The 12,935-nt window shown below is 34.6% G+C and overlaps 1 protein-coding gene across 3 annotated transcripts in view; it reads right to left on the bottom strand.

Annotated features, from left to right (window-relative positions):
• Nucleotides 1-12,935, bottom strand: part of AFG1L (AFG1 like ATPase) — a 64,123-nt gene that overhangs the window by 36,866 nt on the left and 14,322 nt on the right. For all 3 annotated transcript variants that reach the window (XM_021553832.4, XM_085574956.1, XM_085574957.1), the window contains exons 4-7: nt 12,713-12,814; nt 11,318-11,448; nt 5,888-5,987; nt 2,925-2,983 (exon numbers count right to left, since the gene is read on the bottom strand). In XM_021553832.4, coding sequence (XP_021409507.1) covers nt 2,925-2,983; nt 5,888-5,987; nt 11,318-11,448; nt 12,713-12,814 — 392 coding nt within the window. The remainder of the gene's footprint in view (nt 1-2,924; nt 2,984-5,887; nt 5,988-11,317; nt 11,449-12,712; nt 12,815-12,935) is intronic.

Here is a 12,935-nt window from a genome sequence, read left to right as displayed (position 1 = left end):
AAGAAATAGAACTCAAACACAGGTACTGGAATTACACAGATGGTAGAAAATAGAAACAAAACTGAGGATGAACAAAGGTAACTCTAGATCTGGGGAAGAACCATTACTTATGACCATTTGAAGACAAGAAAAGTTTTTGTGTAACAGTTACCCTGTATCTAGAAAGTACGTGTTCCACTGACAAGGAATGAAAAGAGCCTGAATTCTATTTCAAGTGAAGCATCTCTTCACAGAAATATACTGCCAATAGTTTCCATTCATTCCACCTTGCCAAGAACATTTAAAAGAATTTGAAACTCCTGTGTTAACTTGAACTACTTTTAGTGCTCAAGTCTTATTTTAAGATTTATGATCACAGAAGTTAATTACTGAAAAAAACCAAACAAAACCAACCCACATATTCACTCCCACTAAACCCCAAATAAAAGCCCTCTGGGAGGCTCTGAGCCCAGAGAAAACTATGACAGGAGTCCCAGCTGCCAAAGCCAGTACCAGGGGACAGGTCAGATGAGATTGACATTACCACAGACACGCATGGCTTGGAGTGAGGGAAAGTTTGAGAAGACTGTAAATCAAACATTTGCAAGCAACCAATACAGTGTTTTTCTTCACATTTTCATGAAAATCCTAGAACAGAATTATGCACAGAATCCATTTCCTAGTCACAGAATTATGCACAGCTGAGGCAGAAGCTACTTTATGCATTCACACCAATGCCATCACACAGATTCCACACACATCTAGGAGGCCTAAATCTGCATTTCTCAAACCACCAAAGCCAGAATATCAGTGTAGTTCTATCCACACCTTTGTAACATAAAGGTCAATGGTTAAAATCTTACTCTAGAATACATTCCAGTGTGATTTTTAAATGCTGACTTCTGCTGTATTGAGTTAAAAATGTAGATTTCGTTATTTTTTTATTAATAATTTTAACACCATGCCCTTTATCCTTCCACTTTCCAACTAGGGTCAGAGAAGCATTTTGCAAATAAGTTTGCTCTGATCTAACTTTTGGTAATTATATCCTTGGGAAAGAATAATGTTACACTGGTAATATTTATTAAAGTGACACTGAAGACACATATATTTAGAGCAGTGTTAAGAAACAAAGGTGCTGGGAAAAAGAACAACGACAGGAAATTCAGTATTTTAGAAAGGCCCTTGTGGATTATGTTAACATTTGCCTCTTCCTTCATTTATTATGATGATAATATTCATTTGTCTCTAGTCTGGGTTGTGATACTTGTTTCTTTTTGCAGTACTCCATCCTCTAGACTAAGCCACCTCTACTGCTTCTCTCAGCATTCCATCTGTTCCCTACTAAAAATTTTTATTAACTTCCCAGTCCTGATGAGGTGTTCTGATGCATAAACTACATTTCACATTTTTTAATTTAGCTAGCTAAAAAGACAAAAAAAGAAACTATAAATAAGCATATATGATAGGTATTCTTAAAGCCTGACAATCACTGAAATGAAAGAGCCATATGTTTATCAGGGACAAATCTTGCAGTCAACAAAGAATAATGTAGAAAATAATGATTTGCCATGGTTGCTGCATTTCAAAAAGCAAATGCATATGAAACTACTTCTATGTTTGAAAATACTCTATGACTGGGAGCTCTCATCCAATGCAGCCAGCTACAGAATAAACCCTTTTCAAGAATCTGAAATGGAAGTGGATTGTTCATTTATATTTATGTTCCTTACTTTTCTGAAGTCATCCAGGTAAGAACCACTCTCACTGGTAAGCTCCCTGACTTTGTACACAGCCATTCTGAGATGTACCAGAGTGCCATACTCATGTCAACAGCATATTAACTTTTAAACCTGGTAATTGTACAAATGTCAACAGTTGAAAATCCCATCCAAGGTTCTTAGGCAATTAAGCAATCTTAGAATTCTTAAAGGGCCCACTGAAAATGCTAGGCACTGTCAGCAGCTTTACTGCTGACCACCTGAGCAGAAACATCCAGTCAATGCATCAATTCAGCAATTCCAAATCTCCTACCACAAAGCCAAACCTACCTACACTCTACCTTACAATTCTTTTATCCTAAATACCAATATAGTTAATATTATTTGTGTGTTTATTCTAGCAATACTTCTGTGAAGTAGGGAAATGCTGCTATTTCCATTTGACATGTCATGTCAATCCAGGCAGCGCAGGATTGAGACCTGTACGTTAGCCCCCAATAACATAACAATACAATTCTAGCTTGTGAATAAAAAAATATCTGCCACTTGGCCAGAACTTTTAAGTGTCATTTCAGCTTATATTATTTTTAACAGCAAAGTAAGTGCCAATTGTGTTATTCACAGAGAAAGGATCTTCCCTTTTTAATTTAAATGAAACTATTATAGTTTTTGACCTCCCACAAGACAACATGCAGACTAAAGGAAGCTTGCTTCAGAGCCACTGCTTGTTGAACATTACATGAAGCCCCAAAAACAGCCATTGAAAAAAACTACTTACACATGAGAAAGACCCAGAAACAAGGTAACTGAGGGGTACAGAAAAAACTCTACCTTCCTTACATCAAAGTGACAGCAAGCTGTTCTAGCAGTATAAATGTAAGATATCCACAAGTACAACACAGTATAAATATTAGAGGGACACTATGTTACACAGCATACCTGCACCAGCAGGAAAGTCTTATTTATCCAAACAAACATTTTCTGCTGCCTTAGACAAAAAGGTAATTTTTTTGTCATGCTAAGGAAGTCCAGCTTTAAAACCATGTTAATTCCAGAAGCAAAAAATCCCTTCTTGCCTTATCTTCAATTAGTTTTACTCAGAATTGTTAAAGCAGATATATTTAATGTGGAAACTTGCATCAAAGCAATCCTCTACAAATCTTCTACAAATTGATTAATAAAGCAGGCAAAACTGAAAAGCATTGAACAAGTGGTTCTCCTTACCTTCAGCACAGCAATGAATGGCACAAAATTAGCCCTCTGAAGACCATTTTTATAGAGATCTGAAAGAAATGAAATCAGTACCATTTTGCTACTTAGTCTTAATAACTTCAGTTTGTCTTCTAGTCTAGGAAATAAAACTCAATGTTGCTAGAGACAGAAGGAGAAACAAAAGGCAGAAAATGAGAGCTAACATCCATTTCTCTTATTTTACTACATAAAAATTCAATACAATCTTAAGAAGAACAGAACATCCTGAGAAGTGTGAAAACAGCAGGGAGTAAAAAATTACTTAGATCTCTAATGACATATAACTAATTCTAGCAGAAGAAATTAGAGCAGCATCTGTTCTAAAGCAAGGGTATAAAAATTATTTGCAATGCTGGGTATACATTGGTATAGCTTGTAAGGCCAAACCATGCAACTGCTAAATCCAAGTATTTGGTAAAGGACAAAAGCCCCACGTAAACTAAAAATACACAATTTGTCTTTATTAAGTTAGCATAATTCTTATTTGATGTACTGTGGTACATTTTATCTTCTAGAAACTCTGCTAGGTGTCCCCTCCTCAAAAGCAAGAAAAAGGATCACCTCTACGGCCAAAAACCTGAAAATTAAATTAATATGTAAATTGAGGCAAAGATACAACCGAATAAAGAAAAAAAACGTATGTTATGTAACAAAATGCAGATCTGCATCATCAAACAAAATCCAAATTAACAAAAAATGCAAAGCAGCATTTTGCATCTTACTTATCTCTATATTTATACAATATAAACTTTTCTTCTCCAGAAATTAACCAATTGCCCAGTAAGTTCATAACACAATGACTTCTTTGAAAACATAATCACTTAAAATTGTATGAAGATCTGCTCTTTTTCATTAATATTTGGAAGCCTTATAAAAAGGCAACTTAGCACTATAACTGACAAGAAGGAATGAATAAGAGAATACAGACAGCTGGCAGAGATATTACCAAAATTCCACACAAAGCATGTGCCAGGTTATGATTATCCTTTATATTCCCCATAAGGCCTGAAGGCTACAGCTACACTACAGCTTTTATGCTTTACCAACACCTCATGGTGGACAGAAGATGCTGAATCCATGAGACAGCAACAGGGCACCTACAGAATGGTTTTCACAAAATTGGATGTGTACGTGGAAACATTTAGAAAAGTTATCAGTATAGGCAATTCCATTACCCTAATTACTAACGAAGTTCTAGGAAGCCATGTATCATGCTCATTCCTAACTCAGCAAACCAGGATGGTCATACATTTGTTAATATATGTAGCAATCAATTGCATATTTACTTGCAAAAATTAGTGAACATGTAACAGTAGTGTAGGACAGCGACTCTCATTAGTTCTTCTAGCTAATAGGACTGTGAGCTTTGTATTAGGTCTCTGTTTCATGAGATCAGAAAAATAAACAGTAATTTTGGTGGAGAAATAAAGCCAGGACTCCTCAAATGCAATCTCAGTATTTTTGCTCACATTCCCCCAGTGCAGGAGTTCAACAAAGTTATGTGCATCACTATTGGTCAGAAGCTGAGCACATCTGCTCTCAAATGAAAAAGCCACTTCTCCTCCTTGTATCTACAATAAATAAATTTCTCCATTCAGTCTTAAACCTTGGTGTGGCATATTACACTAACCTAACTCCCTTTCCTGCAGGGGGGTGTCAGACACACCCCGAGCACTTACAAAGAGTGACCAAAGAAGAGAAAGGCATCATCCAACACCCAGCTCAGCTCTGGAAATGCTGTTTTAGTCATTCCCTGGGGTACTTAAAACAGGTGAATGTATTTCAGGTTGATACAGTGACTTAATATATAAGAAAAACAATCATACAAAAATAAAGACATCTTGATTTAAAACATTGCCTACAATCCTTAAGTTATGGTAAAAAATTCTCCTGAACTTTAAAGAGCAGTGCTTCGAAAAACCAAGGATGGCTCTCAAGTGAATAAAGCACCAGCATTCAGTCTTTCTGTAGTCAACACAACGACAGTAGTTAAAATTCCGTCTTGCTTGTGCAAAAAAGGATAAAAAGCCATTGGAAAATAATTTTCTACCCTAATAAAAACATTCAGGTGGGTTTTTTTGGTTGCTTTTTGGTTTTGTTTTTTGCTAAGATAAAGTTCATTGTAGAATTGCCCATCATTAGTGATTGTCTTTCACTCATTTAATTTGGGTTGGAAAATTAATGGTTGTTACAGTTAACACTTAAGGTAACACTTCAGTATTTAAAATTGATCAATCTGAAATGTCATGCAAGTTTGTGCATTATGCTAACTGCTAATGCTATACAATACAAACATTTTTCTCCTTTACAAAAAAAAATACAGGTTAAAACCCATACAGATTTGGGAACTTTGTAGAAGGACCTACTTAACTAGTCTCTAGAAATGACTAGTCACTATAAAAAGAGGTAGAAATGGAAAAAATTCTCCACTTAATTCTTTCAAACCAGCTTGTAAGAAGGTAAGAATGGCACCTTGGTAAGTGGCTCTCCTTCAAGCTGGTGGACCACATCTTTAAGTTTCTGAGTGAGAAACTGGGAAGGAATGGATATAATTTCCCTTCTTTTACAAGATATGATCTTTTCCTATCCTTAAACACATGCAATACAGGCAATATTTTACCCCTCCTAAACTGCCCTGTGTCCAAACACCCTCTTACTGGTTTGGATAGAGTAGAGGAGATCAGAGAAAACAGAAGGTTTTGAGAGTGGTGGAGGAAAGAACACTCCAAGTTTGACATATAGGAGGAGTAAGATGAAGTGAAAAACATTTCCTTCTTTAAGAACAAGAAAAAGCAGGGAACAAGCTGGAATATCTCTGATTCTTGCAGTCTATAGAGTTCATTAGTATTAAATACTGTATGATATAAATACAATTGTTTGGTAAGAAACTGAGATTCATTGGATTTGGGCAACACTGGTAGAATGTTTGTTTTTACCTTCTGGCGGCCTGTTAGATGTTGCCACAACGACAACCCCATTTTGGAAGAGATTTTCAAAAAGCTGCTTCAAAATCATGGCATCAGCAATGTCAGTGACCTGAGAAGACAACACATTTGTTATATCTTGCTTTCAGCTTCTGCTGCAATAGATCTGCAAGTGGCTTTGTAGCTAGGAAAATGCTTGTTAGTGAAAGCCATGGAAAAAGATTCTAATTATTGCTTGGTGAGAAAAAAATAAAAGGGATAATTAATAAGCAGTGAATGTACCACAGTCTTTCAAAACTTGCCCACTCTTTATTGCAGAACTCCACCATTTCTTTACCAACTGCTAAACGATTCCATGTTAACTTCTATTATAAAACTACAGGTGGGAGACACAGAAAACAGACCTAAACATTTAAGAGCCTACTTAATTAGGAACAACATGAAAAAAAAAACAGAAGATAAAAAGAGATACACACCGGCTGTTTTACATTTCTATTACCTTTGAGGCAAAGGTTTGCAGAGGTGAATTTAAAATGGTCATGGGACTTCAGAAATAAAGACAAGTAGCCAACTATACATAATCAGCTGCTGTTGAAAATAGAATGATATGACATAGATACTATTGTGTGATTGTTGCAAAAAACAATTCAACAGATGGCCCATCACAAAAATAAGCAATTTCATTGTTCTTTTTAAGTGCCTTCTATTACTGTCCATGAATAATCAAAAGGCAGGCAGTCACTTCCAGCACAGTCAGCCTCTTCTAACCTTCAGGCACAAAACACGAAGAAAAAATAAAAATGGGTAGGACAACTGACACTGGGGAGGGGTAAGGAAGAAAAAATTACTACAAGATAAGCCATTAAGTAAAATTTCTTTTAGTATATTAATTTTAGCTTAACAAATTTACTTTATAGTGCCAAGAAATAAAAGGATGCAGGAAAAATGCTGTAAATAAATATATCAAGTTTTTCTGAAAAATCAGCAATTCATATTTTAAAGGAGTTCACCATCTTAATACATAAACCACCTTTATGATCATTACACTTGATTTTCCTGCAGACCCTGTGGTTATTATAAAGACACTTGTTGCATTTTGGCTTGCCAAAACAGTCCCCAGTTCTGAGGAAATAAACCAGTGGTGGCATGCTGGGACTTATACATTCCCATTACACAAGAGATTGACAGATTGCTGTGCTTCCACCACCTTAGATGTGTATGCTGTGATGGCAACACATGTGCAGAAAGTTTTACCCAGCATAATGTTTTCTTCTACTTCACACCCCTCCATCCCCCATAATTCTCCCATTTCTAAATTACTTTTCTGTGCAGAAAAAAAAAAAAAAGATAATTCTACATTAGAAACATAGGTAAAAGACTTAGGTTATATTTCTGGCAGCTAGTTGAAGCAATAACGTTCTTAATGAATGATATATAAACCCTAGTTTCCTTCTTCCAAAGGTTTTTTTCATTTTGTTCTGTGAACACCTTAATAGGGATTTTTTTTTCCTTTATATAAAACAAACTTTTACACAATTACACATGCCTCAGATTTGCATAGCTATGCTCCCTAAGAGCTGATATGAAAAAAAAATAGTAATTTACTATCACAACATATGTTTTATACACTTGTTTATGTTTCCTCATCAATAATTTCTTTTTTCTGGATGCTAAAATTTAGGAAATTCTCTAATTCCTAAAAAAACAAGATACACAAGGAACCATTACAGATGTGCATCTTAGCAGTAACTGAATTTATTGCACCACAAAGCACACCTAAAAGCCAAGTTTTAAAATTCTATTATGGAAATAATTTTGTTACAAACCTTTTTGTTTAATACTACTACAAAGTGCACTACCTTTAGCAAACAGGGAATGAAAGAGTATTAATGCTCACATAAAACAAAACAATAACATTCTCCTATTAATGAGAACTGCTTTTTGATGCAGAATTCTGAGCTCCATTACAAAAAAAAAAAAAAAAAAATTCCCTCAACAATAACCTATGCAAGAAAACACCAAACAAACCTCTTGAAAGTTCTGTCAAAAAGCAAGAGCCATTTTGAGGACCAAGATACAAATATGAGCTCTTTTTATCTAATACACTTTAGGAGAAACAAAAAAATTCTACAAGGTGAAGCAGATAAAAGACAGTAACCAAAGGATCATAAGTGCTCATGATTTTTACTGTATCCAGCATTTACTGCAACTGATAATAAAAGCAAAGTCTACAAATTACCAATAAGGAGAGAATGGAGAAATTTCATTAGCATTTAAGAGAAAAAAGAAAAAAAAAGCAAAGACATGAGACTAATAGTTAATTTACATGTTTAAGTGCCTGACACTCAGTCAGCCACTGATTGGTACAGTTCCATGTAACGAACGACAAACATAAGCATGTATTATCAGCAATTAGTATTAGCACAAAAGTAAAAGCCTAATTTTTATTAGAGACTTTCAATAGAATGCAGGTGAGTAAAAACTCCCTAAATTGTTACATCACATTTGTAGTCCAAATGGTACCATTGATAGCTTAAGGCTAACACTGCATCGTCGCCCAGCTTCCCAAGGAGGGACTCCGGGTTCATTATCAATGCTAACACAGGCTACAGTCTCGTGCCAAAATTACAGCTTCTAATCACCTGTGTAGAGTTATTTGGTCACTGCCCACCCCTGTGTTCTGAAATCTCATAATTACAAATGGCTTAATTTTAGTTTTTTTTTCTTCAGAATGAAGACATTTTCAGAATGGCTTAAGAGTTCTGTGAATAAAAAAATACTTTAATATTTCCAGTAAACTGCATGACAAAGACCAGTAAAACATGCTGACAGCCTAGGGCTCAGGCAACTGCTGACAAAATCCTGCTTCAAAATGGACAAACACAAGCAAAGTGCCATCACTGAGATCCTGGCTATCACATAGTATTTGCACAAAGAAACATTAAAACTTTTTTGTTTGTTTGTTTGTTTTGTTAATACAGCAATACTTTGGAACGGAAAAATACTTTTAAATGAAGTACTGAAATATTCTTCTAGATCAATTAGTCAATTCTCCACTTGCTTAACAGTTCTCTGGGTTTTACAGGAAGATTTAGTTCAGAATACTTCTGTTTTGCTTTAGCACATTGTCAATGAGGAAAATGCAACCTCAACAATGCTTTTGTCTTCTGAAATTCTGCATTTGATTTCCTCTGCAAAATGAGCATTAACAATATGTTTTGTTGTCCCTGTTTAAAATATTACTCATCCATGTTTCTGTTCTTAAGATAAATAAATAATTAATTTCAACTTATTCTCCTTTTTTTATGTTCAGCAGGCATCTGAAAGCAACTTGAAGTGTTTAAATCTCAACAGTTTTCTGATGTTGTCTCCACACACTATTATTTTGCCAAAACAACCTCACTTTTCATCTGTCAAAACAGAGAGTTGCTTTGTCCACAAGTCAGAGCAGTGTATGTTCTAAGTCTGCAGCTCTTTCTGGTTTCATTTTAATCTAGAAATTCTTTAAATACTAGTAAATCAGACTGCACGGAAATAAAGCCATGATCTCCACCGCAGAAATGAGCTGCAAACATCCCAAATTAAATATGGCTCCTTATTATTAATGTTATTTTTGTCACCATGTGAGCTCCTCTGCCCGTCACTGCACTACTTTAAGGCTATTGAAGCAGAGGGTTTCTTATCCAAAATTCAGTGCCTTCTACAAAATTTCAGAAAGCTGGAACTCTTAAACAGGCAAAACCTGTGTAGAGTTCCACATTACAGAAAATCAGGCAAGAAATCCAGCCATTCAGAAATTTGTGAATTTAGAAAATTAGTATATCCAAACTAAGTAGATTTTAAAAATTCACTTATTAATGCAAAGTCTTGGAAACACATTTTAAAGTATAGTTCTTGAATTAATTTCCCAACTGCAACAGTTCTACAGAACAGGTGATTTTTACAACTGAAGTCATTGGTGTACCTCAAGCAAGTCAGCAGGGGGAGCAGGCAATCAACTTGGGAACAAAATATACCACAGTCTCTCCCTTTAAAATGCGGAAATACAACAGACAGTCTATAAACACTGCGATACTGCAACATGAAAGCAGTGAGCATTTGTACAGAAAAGCAAGTGTTTACACTAACACATGGTACAGCCATTTGCTACCATTTGAGCATTTAATGCCATGACAGTTAACACTTCCTTCTCCTGAACTTCCCATTTCCTCATAGTGTAAGTACAATTGTCTCTGTATTTAGATTTTACACTCAGGTTTTGGAAGCCCAGCATAATCATATTCACTGGACAGAGCACAAATTAAATGACTGAACAGAAGCAATTGCAATGACCCCACACATTCTGAATTCCTCCCTGCTTGAAGAAAGCAAGAGAAACATAAAATAAGAACAACTGTTACATGACCAAAATTCCCTTCATGGAAGCCAACCATAGAACAGTTATTTCCTCAAGTGTGCAAAATAATAGCCAGGAGACAAACTGCTCCATCCATTTCAGAAATGTATTAATTTAACAATATAACAGACAATTTCACTTAATAGTGAAAAAAAGCAAGAGAAACATAAAATAAGAACAACTGTTACATGACCAAAATTCCCTTCATGGAAGCCAACCATAGAACAGTTATTTCCTCAAATGTGCAGGTGTGCAAAATAATAGCCAGGAGACATAAACTGCTCCATCCATTTCAGAAATGTATTAATTTAACACTATAACAGACAATTTCACTTAATAGATTATTTTACTATTGGTGATTTGAGAACTAATATAGATCTGTTCATATCTTGCTCTGCATTTTCTCTCTGAATTAAAAAAAAGTCTCAGCTTTTGGTTAAAGATGCCAAATACCTCTAGTTTTTTCTTAAACATTTTTATAAAGAATTTTACATTTAGGTTTGTGACATGCCCTTAATATTCACAAGCTGTGTAAAACAAATGAAATAATCAAGTTAGCTTGGGCAAAGATCATTTTACAAACTTATTTTTAATCTTCACATTTAATTCAATAGAAGTTTCTTAAAATCCTTAACCATATTGAGAGTGTTTGTTGCATTATATGAACTACAAAAGCAAAAATCAGTGGCAAGCAAGCAGGTGGCATTGTACAGACTCGGTACAGGAGTAGTTCCTGTCCTGAAGAATTAATGAGCCTCTAGACAAACTCTAATACCTCCTTGTATGATCAATAACCAGACTGGTAAAAAAAAGCACTGTAAGGGGAATTATGCTGCTAACTTGCATCTTGTCTACTGTGGAAAAAAAAAAAACCAAACCCCACCATCTTCAAAACTGTAAAGTGACTTTTAGTCTTTAACTTCTACAGGTCACTACTGGCCAGTGATACAAATACTGTATTAGCAGTAACAAATATTGTATTTTAAGATGAAAATTAATTTTATGAAGTTTCCCTTGAAATGAAGGAATAATCTATGACTTCTTACCTGAAACTCATCAAAACACAGGAGAGCAGCCTCTTTGCTTATCTCCTCTGCCACAGGTGCAATTGGGTCATATGATTTGGCCATAAATCCTGCTTTTCTCTTTGGTAAGTTCTGCTTAAGGCGATGTATTCCTTAGATGACAAAACAGAAAAAAACAAATACTTCTTATTTCCTTTTCTAAGATAGAAAGAACAAATTCTTTAGCTAAATAAAAAGTAAACTGGTCCAGTAAAAATAAGAAAGCTTCAAACTTAATCCAGTTTCAAAAGGCTAAAACATTTTTCAACCACATCCACACAACAGTTAAAAGCTCACAGATTTTGTGATTCTTATTTTGTTAAGAAAGCTGTAAAACACATGTCAAAAACGTCTTGAATGCTATGCACCTATACTTTATCTTGTATAAACTGATACAAATTGCAGTTTTATCTTGCTCTGAAGGTATTTTTAGAATGTATTTAGCTAAAAGAAGACAGACATAGTAACACAGTTATACTTCAACATGTGAAGATGATGATAATGGCACAAGGTAAGATTATTAAATCCATACCTTACTGTCTCATGGATTGTATTGCATCTGACTATAAACAAAGATTCAGAGGAAAAAAAGGATCCTGCAGAAAGAAGCTACCTTTGTTAAGATTAAGTTAAAAATTACAAGAAATGGAAACAAAATTTCAAGTGACCCAGCAATGATAGAAAAGTGGGCATTAAAAAGTGGCTTGAGTTATTTACACCAGTGAAAGCTTCCCAAGCTTTGTAAAATACAGCAATAGATAACAATTTGACAGTATTATAAGGTCACAGAATTTAGAAACAGAAACATGTTTTCAAATATCTAGAACAGCGTGCCTGTCAAAACAAAGCACCTTATTCAGCTGACCAGAAAATTTTCTGAAACTTAGGATGCACTTCTTTCTATTGCTTTTTTCCTCTAAATTACTGACAATTTTACTAAGTTACTCAATCAGAATAGTTCCCATTGTGCTTGGCATTTATATTTGATTTAGTTATTGCTTATTCAAAATACAGATTGAGTTTAACCTTTACATTTTCAGTTTTAGCAATTGCCTTATTTGGATTTCAGGTAAGCTAATTGGCACCTAGAAAACATTTAGTTAAGGATTTCCTTCTAAGCAATATACTCAAGTTATATATACAACCAGGTATGTACATTTTTCTTTCAGAAAAGATACTTGAGAAATAATATGCAATTAATATATATGTTTATATGATAAACAATGCTAACATGCTTTCACTTTTCTCCTATTTTTTACTTTTCTTTATGCTTAAATATTTAAATAAAATGACAGTGATTAATATGAATATGAGACAGACTTTTTAATTGATAGTGTATTTTATAAAATTCTTGTCAATACCTGTGTCTGCACTTACTCTGGTGTACATCCAACATGAAGCCATGAAAATGGACTCTCTTTTTCCTTTCTACTTCTAAGTGAGAATAGAACATGTCCATCACCATTGTCTTTCCTGTGCCTTCAATTAAGAACAATAAAAAACACTCAACAAGTAATTAAGAGCAGTATGTGCTGATTACAGTCACGATTGTTAGCTTGCCCTAATGAAACTATAATTTTCCACAGGGTAAGTACAAGAC

The sequence above is a fragment of the Lonchura striata genome, chromosome 3 (assembly GCF_050655825.1).
Source record: "Lonchura striata isolate lonStrDom1 chromosome 3, ASM5065582v1, whole genome shotgun sequence".
Lineage (NCBI taxonomy): Eukaryota > Metazoa > Chordata > Aves > Passeriformes > Estrildidae > Lonchura > Lonchura striata.
The sequence above is the reverse complement of the archived record's forward strand: the minus strand, read 5'-3'. Positions and strand labels throughout refer to the sequence as shown.